At 49.2% G+C, this 15,001-nt stretch overlaps 1 protein-coding gene across 1 annotated transcript in view; it reads right to left on the bottom strand.

The window, feature by feature from the left end:
* Positions 1-428: 428 nt before the first annotated feature.
* The window catches only part of LOC121168081 (protein mono-ADP-ribosyltransferase PARP4-like), a 74,940-nt gene continuing 60,367 nt past the window's right edge, over positions 429-15,001 (bottom strand). Inside the window, exons 31-35 of the mRNA XM_040997849.1 lie at positions 10,477-10,923; positions 9,652-10,389; positions 7,971-8,070; positions 2,563-2,695; positions 429-777 (exon numbers count right to left, since the gene is read on the bottom strand). Of these exons, the coding sequence (XP_040853783.1) occupies positions 579-777; positions 2,563-2,695; positions 7,971-8,070; positions 9,652-10,389; positions 10,477-10,923 (1,617 nt within the window). The 3' untranslated portion in view covers positions 429-578. The remainder of the gene's footprint in view (positions 778-2,562; positions 2,696-7,970; positions 8,071-9,651; positions 10,390-10,476; positions 10,924-15,001) is intronic.

Genomic DNA, 15,001 nt, shown 5'->3' on the forward strand with positions numbered 1-15,001 from the left:
GGAACTGAACCCAGCATTACCCACATGTATTTCCCAATAAAGGGCAATCAGGCGTGGTAGCCTAGTCCTTATTTCCTTGCCATGGGCACCAGTTTGTGTCCCTGCGACCCGCTTCCCATCCAGCTCCCTGCTTGTGGCCTGGGAAGGCGGTAGAAGACGGCCCAAAGCCTTGGGACCCTGGACCTGCGTGGAGACTTGGAAGAGGCTCCTGGTTCCTGGTTTCAGATTGGCTCAGCTGCAGCTATCACGGCCGCCTGAGGAATGAATCAACAGACAGAAGGGTTTCCATTTTGTCTGTCCTCCTATGAGTATCTGACTTTCCCATAAAAATAAGTTCATCTCAAAAACAAAGCAAACAAACAAACAAAAAACAAAAATACAAAAAACCAGACACAGAGGGAAAAAGAAGCTGACACAGCATTTTTTCATTTTATTCTTTCTTGCTAATTGATTCAAATGATCCATTCTGATTGCTATGCTGAATAAAATCATGTAAGACTAATTATAAGCTCTCAATTGCATATGATTATTTTGCATACAGACGCATGGAAAAGAATGAAAACACAGTGGCACCGGCTTCAGCCTTGGCTTTGGCTAAGAGCTCTATGGAGCGGAGAGGCTGGGTCACCCGGCTCGATCCCCAGGAGCTGCTTGGTGGCCGAGTCCCAGTCTTTGCCCAGTTCAAGCCGCTGGCAGATGGACGAATATTGTCCTTCCATTCTTTTCACCCATTCATTTGCTTTCTTTATTTTCTCAGTATATCTCCAAAGGAGTTTCCTAGTTTTAAAAAAAAAAAAATGTCCATCAATTTCACAGGATGACTGTGTGAAATGTGATGTGATACCAATTCTACAATATTTTATTAGACAAAATAATTCTGCCAAAAATTCACACACACACACACACACACACACACACACACACACACACACACGTGACCCGTTATAGGCTCCTGACTGCTGGGTTTGACCGTGGCTCAGCTTCAGCCATCTCTGCCATTTACGTAGTAAATGCCTCCTTAAAAAAATGTAGGACCTGGCCCGGTGGCGTGGCCTAGCAGCTAAAGTCCTCGCCTTGAACGTGCCGGGATCCCATATGGGTGCTGGTTCTAATCCCGGCAGCTCCACTTCCCATCCAGCTCCCTGCTTGTGGCCTGGGAAAGCAGTTGAGGACGGCCCAAAGCCTTGGGACCCTGCACCCGTGTGGGATTCCCGGAAGAGGTTCCTGGATCCTGGCTTCAGATTGGCATAGCATCGGCTGTTGCGCTCACTTGGGGAGTGAATCATCGGACGGAAGATCTTCCTCTCTGTCTCTCCTCCTCTCTGTCTCTCTTCCTCTCTGTATATCTGACTTTCCAATAAATAAAAAATGTACGACCTGGCTGTTGCGCTTGGAGGCCAACTCCCTGCTCAGGCATTGGGGAAATCAGCAGAAGACAAACCGGGTGTTCCGGCTCATGGCACCCACATGAGGCCCGAATGAAGCTCCCGGCTCCTGATGTTGGCCCAGCCCAGCTGTGGCCATTGTGGCCATTTGGGGAATACAACAGCAAATGGGAGAGTGCCTCTCTCTGTAATTTTGATTTCTGACTTTCCCATAAATTAAATGCATAAGCATACATCTTTGGATAAAACCAGCAAAACATCATCCATTACAAGGAACTTATCTATCGTAGTCTCTCCCTCTATCAACAGGTAATGTTTTTCTGTTTGTTTTCTGCTTACCAGGTCTTTAAAAGAACATTAGCAAATCACATACAAACAAGGGGGTAGCAGTATTTTGAAGAAGTGTGTGTGTGTGTGTGTGTGTGTGTGTGTGTGTGTGTGTGTGGCTGAAGGGGAAATTCATCTTGCCATGGGGTCAGAGTCTGCAGGGAAAAGAGACTGTGCCCACATAGAACCCTTAAAAAAGGCTCTCAAACAGCCCATAGCCTCCCTGGAGACCTTGGAGCCACAGCATTCCCTGACCAGACGGTCCTGAGACTACTTGCAGGGTCCTCCCGGCTTGTCCTCCCGAGTTTGAACTGGGCTAACACATCACTAGGTCTGCAGGGTCACCCGATGTGTGGGGTACGCTTGGGCTTTTGGTGGGTGACGTGGGGTATGTAAGTGGGCACTCCAAGATCGCCAGTGGTCAAACAAGGATTCAGTGTGACCCTGGCGCCCGCAGGCGACTATGAAGTTGCAGCTGTCGAGGCAGGAGAGCAGACACATTTACTTAGTCGTTTGCTAGTCTGCTTGATAACTGCCAAATACTCAGACCTACGGAATGTGGGTTGCCCCAGGCCCTGCAACTGTTCATGTTGAGGATCTCTGAAAGGCAGGCAGGATGAACGCACTGTTACGAAGAGGTGCTAACCAGGAGCCGGGAGACTGGGGCTGCAGTGCAAGACACAGGGAGACTCTCAGGACCTGTTTCCTTAGTGGCCTTTGGCAAGAAAACTGGGTCAGCCCTGCCTGCTGCAGGAGACTGGGTAAGGTGCTCCCCAAATTTCCTTTACAAGGCTTATTGACAAAATGCGGACTGTACAGGTCAGGTGCTTCTTGGTGTGACAAAAGCTACCTGGAGGTGGAAGATGCATCCAACGTCCTCCAGGACTTGACAACGATTCCCTCATGTTCCAACATGGTGCAAAAAAACTGCAGGACCAACAACGTGGCAATCAGGTTCAGGAGGTTTTCTCTTCCACTGACACCTGAAAGGCAAGGAATTCGTCAAGGCTGCTGGAAACGCTACATCTCAAATGGTGCCCAACGACCGTGAAAGAATATGCTATTATTATTAAGCCAGATCCTAACATTTGTAAACACACTTCAAGGTACCTAATTAGCTTCCTATTCAATTTAAATTACCTCATTTAAGTTACTATTTAAAATTAAAAACGAGGATGATGGAGCTGTGCCTATCATAGTCGCATGTCTGAGTATCCCTTCTCTGCCACCTTCAACATCCAGAGGGGCGTGAAATTAGATGAAAGACACTCAGGTGTCAGTGTGGGTTAAGACCTGGTTGGGGGCCTGGCGCCGTGGCCTAATGGCTAAAGTCCTCTCCTTGAACGCCCGGGATCCCATATGGGCACCGGTTCTAATCCCGGCAGCTCCACTTCCCATCCAGCTCCCTGCTTGTGGCCTGGGAAAGCAGTTGGGGATGGCACAAAGCCTTGGGACCCTGCACCCATGTGGGAGACCCGGAAGAAGTTCCTGGATCCTGGCTTTGGATCAGCATAGCATCGGCCGTTGAGCTTACTTGGGGAGTGAGTCATCAGACGAAAGATCTTCCTCTCTGTCTCTCCTCCTCTCTGTATATTTCACTTTGCAATAAAAATAAATAGATCTTAAAAAAAAAAAAAAAGACCTGATTGGGACACCATAGCATCCCATCTTGTTCAAGTCTAAGGTTCAAACCCCAGCTCTTCTGCCAATGCCAGGTTTCTCTAATATAGACCCTGAGGAGCAGTGGCTAGGGGCTCAGGTGCCACCCCAGTGAGTGACCCGGATGGAGTTCCTGCCTCCTGATGCCAGCCTGGCCCAGCCCCAGCTGCTGCCGGCATTTGAGGAGCGAGCCAGCAGATGGAAGACATTTCTCTCTTTGAAATAAACACAAAAACAATCAAAATCAAAAGCCACACAAGTCTTTTTAAGAAGATGCCCACAATCTATGGCCAGGGTGCCTTTCTTGCCATCACCCTGCTTTTTAAGTAAAATGCAAAAAAAGAGAGAAAAAAACCCCAAATCCCTTCCACTCTGTATTGTATATTGCATGATATAGCATCCAGACACCCTGGATTTGCCATCCACTTTTGTCCCGTGTGAAGCTTTTTGTTTTATTAGGGTAGGCCTATTTTGGCATTTCCTTTTGTCCCGTGGTATAGTTCCTGTTCATTTGTTTCTTTTGTTTTGTGTGGTGTGGTTCTTGATTAAGGAGTACTGCCATCAGCAGCAGGCACTTGGGTCTCTGCATCCATGCAGGACACCTGCGCACTGAGTCGCAGCTCCAGGTTTCAGCCTAACCTAGTCCTGCCTTGTTACAGCCACCTGGGGAGTAACCTAGCAGCTGGAAGTTTTCTCTCGGAGAGAAAAGGTCTTCATGATCTTTTCAAGAGTGCAGAAACAAGTCCAGGACAGCATGTCTAGGTTGCTGTAACTTGAAGGTCCAGCTCTGGCCTTCCCAGCTGTTCTTTCTCTCCGGCTTCCTTCCCTCACAGCCTGCCAATGTGCACATTAAGGACAGAGACAGTCCAGGAGCTGAGGGAGTGCGGGGGTAGATTCAGGTGCATCTCAGAGCCCCCTGCACTATGGCCTTCTCCTTTTACGGCTTTTTCTTCCTCCAGATTTATTTATCTGAAAGTCTGCCGGAATCCAGCTCCAGCCGAGTTCGGAGCTCGGGAAGGGTGCGTGGAGTCGGCAATAAGGAAAGACACAGACACAGACACTTGGTGCATTCTCACCACAGCTCAAGAAAAAACTGTCCTTTTTATTTACTCAAAACCCCTCTCAAGCTTCTGCACAAGCAACTAATTGTTCTATTTTTTACTTCAAGACTAAGGGGGCATGTACAGACATTTGGTCATTCCGTCTGCACTTCAGGGCTAAGCAGGTGCCCCTAAAGATAATTCTGCAAAATACTGTATTCATATTCTTCAAAGCAAGCCATTATTCATTCTTCAGTAGTAGCCATGGAGCAACAGCCAGGACTCCAAGGCCAAGGACATGCGATTACCTGCTAATCAGTAGTACATTCCTACCACATTTCTATTTCTACAATTTACCCATCATTTAATGGGAAAATAGGTTACAAGGGAAAAACCTAAAATCTAAAACAGAAACTTCAAATGTTAAATCCCCCTACAACTATAGACTCCTACAACCCCATAAACAATAAAGCAATAATCAAAAGCATTTTTCTTTAATAAAAGCATCCTTAATTCCTCTAGCTAAAAATTATAAAAGCAGCTAAAACAATTATATTTCCTACACTCCTAAAAATTGCAAAGACAAGCTAGCCTTTGAGATAACAATAACTATATTTATTGCCATAGCAGTTTCAGCTCTCACTCCCATCACTTGCATTAGTATTTAAGACATATATATCAAGCCCCTTCCCAGAGGGTGTGCTGTATGTCTGGGCCAGGTTCTGAGGCAATAGTTAGCACACAATAAGGTGTCCAGAAATGGCATGGGCTTAATTGTGCTCCTGTGTGTAAATTGTCAAAGGCCCACTCACCAAGACATTATCAGCGACATTAACTCTTTTTTTTTTTAAAGATTTATTTTTATTATTTTTTATTGGAAAGGTGGATATACAGAGAGGAGATACAGAGAGGAAGATCTTCCATCCGATGATTCACTCCCCAAGTGAGCCGCAACGGGTCGATACTATGCCGATCCGAAGCCAGGAGCCTCTTCCGGGTCTCCCACGCGGGTGCAGGTTCCCAAAGCTTTGGGCCGTCCTCTGCTGCTTTCCCAGGCCACAGGCAGGGAGCTGGAAGGGAAGCGGGGCTGCCGGGATTAGAACCGGCGCCCGTATGGGATCCCGGGCGTGCAAGGCGAGGACTTAACCACTTGCGCCACCGCGCCGGGCCCCAGCGACATTAACTCTCAAGCTCACATCGGTTGCAAAAACCTGCAAAAACTGTCTCACAGGGGCAAACAACAATGCCTCAATAGAATACAGAATTCTTAGTGGGGTGCTTGAGTGTCCATGCAGCCAGGGGGTGAAACAGCATCAAGGTGGTCAGAGAGACTTCCGCTGGGCCTTGCCTAACAGCTGGAAGCTCCCCCGGGCCTTGCCACACAGGGGAGCTGTTCTCTTCACACCCTTGTGTCATCCACACCCACTGCACGGACCCCAGCAAAAGGCAGCATGAGAAAAAACAGAGAGGAGCTCTTCCATCTGCTGGCTTACTTCCCAAATGCTCACAAAAGCCAGGGCTGGGCCAGGCTGAAACCAGGAGCTGGACACTCCATCTGGGTCTCCCAGGTGGGTCACAGAAACCCAAGTACTTGGGGCCATTTTTTGTTGCCAGCTGCACTGGCAGAGAGCTCAATGTGAGAGGAGCTGGATGCTTCGTACTCTGTCCCACATGGTTAGCTTAACCATTGGACGCTGACACCCTCCTCTTTTCAGGGTTTTCACACTTACTAACTTCCCAGCTTGACCTCTGACCCTCCATCCTCGTGCCATGCAGGCTGTAGCCCAGGTGCCTCGTGAGACGGTCTCACGGGCCGGGCGAGGGCTGGGTGGTGTGCAACCAGCCTACTTCACTTCCTTCCCCTTTAGCACTGAGTCCCCTCCCGGTTCCTGCCTGCTTCTGGCTGCATCTCAACGAGTGGGCTTTAAGTGTTTTGTCTGTAGTTCATAGCTGTTATTTGCAGAGAGGTAATATGTTCTTCCATCGCTGTTCAAATCAGCACCCTCTCCTCGCGCCAGCTGCCATCATTCCTGTTAGCCCAAGGCAGGTCAGAAAGTCTAGGCACCTGCTAACTCACCTGGGGATCTGAGCATCCTGACCTTTCAGAAGCAACGTGCAGGTAGATACTGCTGCTCCCCCCTCCTTCGTGAACACTGAATCATTATGTCACGATGCCTACTTTTGAAAAACTCAGTCTTGAGGTAGGGATTTGACACAGCGGTTAGGCTGCTCCCACCCCACGTCAGAGCTTTGCCTCTGCTCCCAACTTCCTGTTGTTGCTCACCCGGCAGGCTGCAGGTGGTAACTCAAGTACTTGGGTTCCACCCACGTGGGAGACAGACTGAGTACCAGGCTGCGTGGCTTTGGCATGGCTGGGCCCAGGCTGTGGCAGGCATTCAGGCAGTGGGCCAGGAGGATGCAGGGGCTCAAGCACTGGCTGGTCCTCCACTGATTTCTCAGGTGCATCAGCAGGGAACTGCATTGCAAGAGGAACAGCCAAGGCTTAACTGGCCCCAATATGGAATTCCAGTGTTGCAGCTGGAGGGTTAACCTCTCACACCACAAGATCAGCTCTACCACGGGCTGGCTTAAGATGCCCAGGATTTCCTCATTCCACCCCTCTGTGGTCCTGACACACAGAACTGTTCCAGCAGAGGCCAGATCTATGCTTATCAAAGCTCTTCTCTCGGGCCCGGCGCGATGGTGCAGTGGTTAAGGTCCTTGCCTTGCACGCCAGGGATCCCATATGGGCGCCGGTTCTAATCCCAGCAGCCCTGCTTCCCTTCCAGCTCCCTGCCTGTGGCCTGGGAAAGCAGTCGAGGACGGCCCAAAGCTTTGGGACCCTGCACCCGCGTGGGAGACCCAGAGGAGGCTCCTGGTTTTGGATTGGCGCAGCACTGGCCGTTGCGGTCACTTGGGGAGTGAATCATCGGACGGAAGATCTTCCTGTCTCTCCTCTCTGTATATCTGCCTTTCCAATAAAAATAAAATAAATCTTTAAAAAAAAAAAGTTCTTCTCTCTTCCTGAGTACAAAACTGGAGAAAGTGAATTAATTTCTTCTCCTCTTCCTCTCTTGGTAGGGCCCGTGACTGGTTCTTGCCACGTTTGCTTCCTGTTGTCTAGTCTGCGGATGATGCGAATGAAATCTTCTTTCTTGGTTGCTTTCGCCAGGTGAACTTGCAAGCCACATGATGTGTGTGGCAGAACCACAGTGTGGAAGCAGCCTGGGTTCTACACGAGGAACCTCCCTGCTGACCAGTAACTGATCCGGCAAGTGACGTTGGATGGCATGGAGTTACTAAGCCTTGTGTGCTGTTTTTACAGCAGTTAGCACTGCTCGTGGCAGCAATCTGACGTGTATGACACCAGAATTACTGGGGAACATACGACTGGCAACTAATCTCCTGTCTCCATTGATATTTAACAAATATAATCCCACTCGTATACAACATTTTTAATTGCTCTGTTAATTCACTAGTTTTTAGGAACATACCCATGAGTGAATGGAAGATGCAACGACTATTTTAACGTCAGTGAATGGAAAAAAATGAGACTTACCTAATGAGCCAATGCCTTTTTGCTCAAGGAAGCCGCATAAGGCATTCACTTTAACGTTTAGCATAACTCCTAGCTCGGGTGTAAGTTTCCAGAAGCCATCCTAAGAAATTAAGAAACAAAATGAAGTTCCATCACGGAAATGTTGTGACAAAAGGGGTAAAGTGGTACACAAGCTTCCATTTATCTGAATTTCAGTCATTACGAGCTTTGTAAATGTTTTAGTACCTAGGTATCCAAGCCCCCGTACAACAGCACTAGAGTCTGGAATCCCAGTGTCACAAGATGCTAAGCGGCTACATGTACAAGTCTAGAAACATTCTAAATCTCTCACAAGGTTTTTCAAACTTCTAAATGGCATAATTTCTTCTTTTAAAAGCTTCTTTTCTGAGGTATGACTGACATATAAACCTGTTGTGTTTGGACATGTTTATGGCTGTGAACCACCCCATGACTGCAACCAATACCATGAATTTATCTGTCGCTTCTAGAAATTTCCTCCTGGTTTCTTAGCACTGGACATGATAAAGCCTGCTGCCTGAGTTTTTAAGTGCATGAAGCAGTACTGTTAATGACATACTCTGGTCACCTGCTTGATTCATTTGGTTCAACATTAGGTAGTCTGAAATCTGATGAAGAGCTTTTTTTCTCTCCAAATACCAAGGAGTTACATTAAAGCTGCTCTTCCACCTTCCCTGTGCCCGCCTTGCCTACGTTGTGCAGGGCATGTGAGAATGCAGCATCTAGACATGGCCCAGATCCTAACTTCGAAGGGGACAGCCCCTAGGCTCTGCGGGAACTAACACAGGGAGCAGTGACATCTGCCGACGAGGACAGAGAGACAGCGAGAGGAGGAGCGACTTGGTCACACAGCACAGGTGGTTGAAGCAGGCCTGAGGTCCCGGCAGCTTGGTGGCAGGGCCCGCCCTCTCTGCCAGGGGCACAGCTGCTCTGTGGCTTTCCTCTCCAGGCTCGCACAGGACAGCTGGGCAGTTAGGACCTTCCTGCCTTAACCTGTAAACCCTTCTCCCCATCATGTGGAAGAGGAGACAGGCTCAGGTCACTATGGAGTGCTGGGGCTGGGAACCCAGGACTCATCCTTACGATCTTGGGCTCCGCACAGTCCCTTCTACTTCATTAAACCAAGTTCCACCAGGGCAGTTACAAGGGCAAGATGGATGTTTCTTAGACAATGGAATGATAAGCTCTAGGACGTCGATGTTACGGGGGAATAGAAGCTCTATTCCCAAATCGCTTGGGAAAACATGCCCAGAGAAGCCTTTCAGCATGCAGGTTTTACTTCCCACCAGGAATTGCATACGAATTGCAGTTCCATCAATTTTAGCAGCTACGATGTGAAGGTTATTCCTTGTGACCTGTTCAGGGCCGCTGTCGGCTGAGGAATATTACAATGCACCAAAACAAGGAGCTGGTTCAATGCCTAAGGGGCAAGTGCCACTCAGTGTCAAACACATCGCTTCTATCAGCTAGCTGCTTTGGGTTTTGGCATTTGTGGGGAGGAAAATTCTCTTGAGGAAGACTGCAGTGTGCCTCACCGCCTGGCATGCGTCCCTTATTTTAGTACTGACTGGCACCGACACTTCCAATGACCAGCTAAGGTGAGCGGCGGGCACGTTTCAGCCAAGGGACAAAGAGACCATGCATTTACAGGGCAGACGGGTACCTTGGTTTGTAGACTGAAGAGCTTCCTGCAGGTCACAGCACCCATCCAGCTCCGATGACTGTCCACGGCCTGCCCTCCTCCTGCGGCCTTAAAAGGCTGGGTTTTCCTTTTGCTTCCTTTGATTGCACTGTATGGAGCCATTGGCAAGTTACTGTCTTTGACAGCTGAATCCGGCTGCATTAACATCTCGCTTGGAAGCTGATCACTTTGCTGGGAACCATCTACTTCGACGGAATCCTCAAAACTCAAGAGAGCACCGCGTTTGAACTGCACAGCAGAACCTAATCTGACTTTAGCTGACTTTAATCTGGCAGGAGCATTGCCAAGGGTATCCCTGAGAGGTTGCCTTTGAAAGAAGCTTCTTGAACTCAACTTCACATTAGCCGTGGAATCATGGGATTGGTAGGCTATGCTGGGACCAGTGGTAGAGGATCTGGGAGGAGACAGGCAGGGAGCCTTCTGACAAAGGACACCAACGGAGCTAAAGCTCAGCCCTGGCTGGGGTGCAGGTAGAGCTGAGAATTCAGCCCCAAGCGTGTCCCAAGAGGTCCCTGCTGTGAGGACCTGGGGCAACTGGCTGGGATGAGACCCCATCTCTTGGTCGTTGCTAGCAAGGCTTAATTTTGTTTGGCAGGAAGCAAAAGAACTAAAGGCCCCAGGTAGTGCTGGGGAAAGCGGCATGAAAGCTGGGCTAGGGGGTCGAGGAGGGAAGGTGGGAAAAGCAGAGGAAGGAATGACCTCAGATAGTGGTGGGGGAGGAGGGATGGGTGCTGGGCTACGGGACAGACGACGAGGGGCGATGAGAGCAGCAGAGGAAGGAATGACCTCACGTAGTGGTGCAGGAGGAGAGATGGGTGCTGGGCTAAGGGATGGAGTAAGGAAGGTGAGAGAAGCAGAGAAAGGAATGCCCCCAGGTAGTGGTGGGGGAGGACGGATGGGTGCTGGGCTACGGGGTGGAGGAGGGCAGGTGAGGGAGACGGCGGCTCCGGCATCGGCAGGCAGAGGAAAGCTATTGGCAATCACTTCTGGTGGTGGCGTGGCTTCTCCGAAATACGTCACACTGTCCTCTTCAGTAGCAAAAATCGTATGTCCTAAACCCAATGGCATTTCCATTTCTTCACATTCTTCGAGTGTGCAAAGATAAGAGCGACATTCATCGAATGCGGGACGTTCATAGCGACATGCACCGAGTGTGAGACCGTCATCAACATCAAACAGAGCAGAATATTCCACCTGCACTGCGTCCTCTGCAGGGGATGCTGAAGAAAGATCCTGCAGATAAAAACAACATAAAGAAGATCAACACTCCTCCCAAGAGAGGGCTCAGTCCCAGAATCGTCACGTGCATGCGAGGACAGGAGCGCTGAGAAAAGCACCCGAGAGCTTCTGCATCCAACACGAGGCAGGGAAGGCTGCTGAGCCCTGCAAGGAAGTGCCAGCAGCCATCACCTCCAGAGACCGGGCTATGGTCTCCCCTCAGAGCCGGGTGCACCCCCACTTCGCACGGAGAAAGTGAGGACAGAGGTGACCCAACCCAGAGGTTGCATTGAATAGAATCACGGTGTGTAAATGAGTCTGAAAATGAGCTAATCAAAATACACGCTGCCAGTCTTTTCCTCCGTTTTCTGGAAATATTAATAAGAAAGGAAAGGAAAAGAAACTTCCGAAGATTGAAAACAAATGAATATTTTTGCTCCAGAGTATGAGAAACACGTAAAGCCAAAATGGGATGAGGATGCTGTTGCTAATATTGCCTGAATCCAAATGGAAAGAATGTTCTTGGGAAAAGAACATCCAAGCTAAATCCAGTTTGATACTGACAACAGGTCTTTGAGACAGTGTGGAAATAATTAGCCTCAGATTTTAGCTAAAAGAGCTGTTTTCAAAAGACAAGTAGGGACAAGCACTGGGCCCAGTGGTTAAAATGCTGCCTGAGATGCCTGGGTTGGAGCCTTGCTCCGCTTCCAACCCAGCTTCCTGCCGTGTGAGGGGTCGGAGGGTGGGAGGCAGCTAGGGTCTCTGGCCCTGGTGAAGTTAGCTTTTAAAATAAAATCGTTCAAAATAAAAAGTTAACAAATAATAAAATCGTGCTGCTCCCCGTTTCTTCCCCTTCCAAGAGCACTTTCTCCCCTCGCAGGGAGAACAAAGGGACAGAATGGATGCATCAATCCCCCTTTCTCAGCATTATCAGAATGGGAGGAGGAAGCCACCAGTCCCACCCTTCCCATGGCCTTTGGTCCAGAACAAGGTGCCACATTGTTGAAATCTTGGCCACACCTTCAAGTGGGTGGCACAAGCATTGCCCACCCATTTCCTCGCTGGTTAAGAGACCAGGGCCCGGTGGCGTGGCCTAGCAGCTAAAGTCCTTTCCCTGAACACGCCCAGGATCCCATATGGGCACTGGTTATAATCCCGGCAGCTCCACTTCCCATCCAGCTCCCTGCCTGTGGCCTGGGAAAGCAGTCGAGGACGGCCCAAAGCCTTGGGACCCTGCACCCGTGTGGGAGACCTGGAAGAGGCTCTAGGCTCCTGGCTTTGGATTGGCGCAGCACTGGCCGTTGTGCTCACTTGGGGAGTGAATCATTGGACTGAAGATCTTCCTCTCTGTCTCTCCTCCTCTCTGTATATCTGACTTTGTAATAAAAATAAATAAATCTTAAAAAAAAAAAAAAGAGAGACCACCAATGGGGAACCTTTTACCTCTAGGTTCCCAGCCAATAGAGAGGGCTCAGGGAACCCTTAAAACCCCCAAGACCCTTCCTCACCCCCTGGTGTGTGTCTCTCCCTCTCTCCTCGCCAGGGACACCCCAGCTCCTGGCTGTCTATCTCTCAGGGGGCTCGTTCCTCTTCCCTCTTCTTTCCATGTACCTGGTCCCTTCACCAATCAAACTTCTCTGCCTGCAACCAGTTCTGGCTTCCTACTTCTATATTAAGCCAAGGAAAGAACCCCCTGAGCTTTTCTTTCATTCTTTCCTAAATAAATCCTGCCTTGCATACTAGAGCTGTCCACAGGAAAAGTCTTTGCTTTGAGACAAGAAATGAGGTTGCTGCCGTGTTTTATGTCGAATTCCCCACAGTGCTGGGAACCCACAGATGGGTCCTCCAGCACTCGGGTCTTTGTCACCCCAAGGGAGTCCTGGATGAAGGGAGCACCAGGCGTTGGTCTGGCCCAGCCCAGCTATTGCATTCATTTAGGTTATAATCCAGAGGTTGGGAGATGGTCTTTCTGCGTTTCAAATTCAATTTAAAAAAAAAAAAAAGAATTTTTCCAAGGAGTAGTTTCAGGGCTGGTGAACTGGTATATCAGACTAAGCTTCTGCCTTGGAGCACTGGCATTCCATATGGGCACCGGTTTGGGTCCTGGCTGAGCCACTTCAATCCTGCTCCCTGCTAATGGCCTGGGAAAGCAGCAGAGGATGGAGCAAGTGTTTACCAGAGAGGAGTCAGGTGGGATAATACGCAATTCAGGTCTCTCTGGTCCATGGTAAAACGAACCATTTAAAAATGTAACATCGTGGGCCCAGTGCGGTAGCCTCGTGGCTAAAGTCCTCACCTTGCATGTAGCAGGATCCCATACAGACGCCAGTTTTTATCCCAGCCGTTGAGGCTACTTGGGGAGTGAACCAGCAGATGCAAGGCCTTTCTCTCTGTCTGTCCTCCTCTCTCTGTAAATTTGACTTTCTAAGAAAAATAAAAATCTTAAAAAATGTATTTACTTGAAAGAATTATAGAGAAAGCGAGAACCTTGCATCTGATGATTCATTCCTCAAATGGCTGTGGTGACCAGGGCTGGGCTAGACAAAGCCAGGAGCCTAGAGTTTTTTGGGTCCTTCAGTGGGTGCGGGGTCCCAATTCTTAGCAGGATAACAACAACAACAAATGCAAAACAAAATAAAGTCTTAGTTGCATAACATATCCAATGACCGGGCACAGCACTGTGGCCAGGTGGATTAAATGCAGCTTGCGACAACACGCCATATCAAGAGTGCTTGGAAGACTCCTGGCCACTCTATTTCTGATCTGGTTCTCTGCTTTGGAAAGCATCAAAAAATGGTCCCAAACCCAGGCCTCTGCCGCCTGCATGGGAGACCCCTTGGCTCCTGACTTTGCTCTGGTCCAGACCTACTGTGGTGGCCTTTTAGAAAGCGAACCAGTGGATGGAGCATTCTTTTTCTCTCTCTTGTTCTGTCCCTCAAATAAAATAAATATTAGGAAGATCTGTGTGAGAAGAGGAAACAATATTAAAATACACATGGGAATTGGGAACTATTTTCATAACTCATAAGGGACTCGTTTTTCCATGGCAAACTTTTCTAAAACAAATAAGGAGACGTAGGAAGACGAGAGAGGACGTGGGGAAGCTTTGCAGGTGTAGGGTTGTAGCTGCGATCCTGCGGAGAACCTGTGCGATCAGTTGATATGGAAATTCACAGGCCGGAAATTCCCTAAACCTCAGGCATAGCTGCTTCAGGTGGAGGGGTGGGAACCCTCATAGGCTCAAGTCAACTCCCTCTAGTTGCTGATATGTAAATTACATTCTGTCTCAAACCATCTTCCCTTATGCCTCTCTCTGACACTAGGATGGAGCGGATTGGTTGAGTTATGCGTCAATGGCCAATGAGATCTGAATGGGATAGACCGGATCGGTCCACTGCACATGCCGGCAGGCACCGGAACTAGAGCTGGGGTGCTGAGTCAGTGAGGGTTATTGACTGGCAGGGCTGCAGGCACCCTGTGGTCCCTAAGGGCCGAGCCTGTGGTGGGCAGGGTTGGGCTTGGCCGCAGCACCCAATGGTCTGCAGATAAAGCAAGGCAGAACAAACTGATCAACTACCCCAGCGAAGCTTGACAGCAAGTTTCTGGGTGAATGGGGATTACGGCAGCCAACTGACCTTGGAAGGATTTCCTCATCTTTGGAACAACTCTATCAACAGCATCTCAGAACTATCGGAACCACTCTCCGAAAATGCTCTCTACCAAGAGGACCCTGGGATGACATCAGGTGGGTGGCTGTTCCCCATCCCCGGGTGCTGAGGAGGTTGGGAGGCTGGGTGTGGCTTCTCTCCTTTTATATCCCCATCAGGTACATGGAGGAGAAAAAAAAATGTGTAAACAATGGTCTCACCCACTTTCCCCTGATCCTTGACCCTTCCCACTCTGATCAACTATGTAAACATTATCATAAAAAAAAAAAGTCTGATGCTGGTCCCTACCTTGGTAGCCTAGTGGCTCAAGGTCTTGCCTTGCATGTTCCAGGATCCCACACGGGTGTCAGTTTGTATCCTGGCTCTCTGTTTTGGGCCTGGGAAAGCAGTAGAGAATGGCCCAAAGTTTTGGGACCCTGCACCTG

This window comes from Ochotona curzoniae, unplaced genomic scaffold (genome assembly GCF_017591425.1).
Source record: "Ochotona curzoniae isolate NIBS_2020 unplaced genomic scaffold, NIBS_Ocur_1.0 patch49, whole genome shotgun sequence".
NCBI lineage: Eukaryota > Metazoa > Chordata > Mammalia > Lagomorpha > Ochotonidae > Ochotona > Ochotona curzoniae.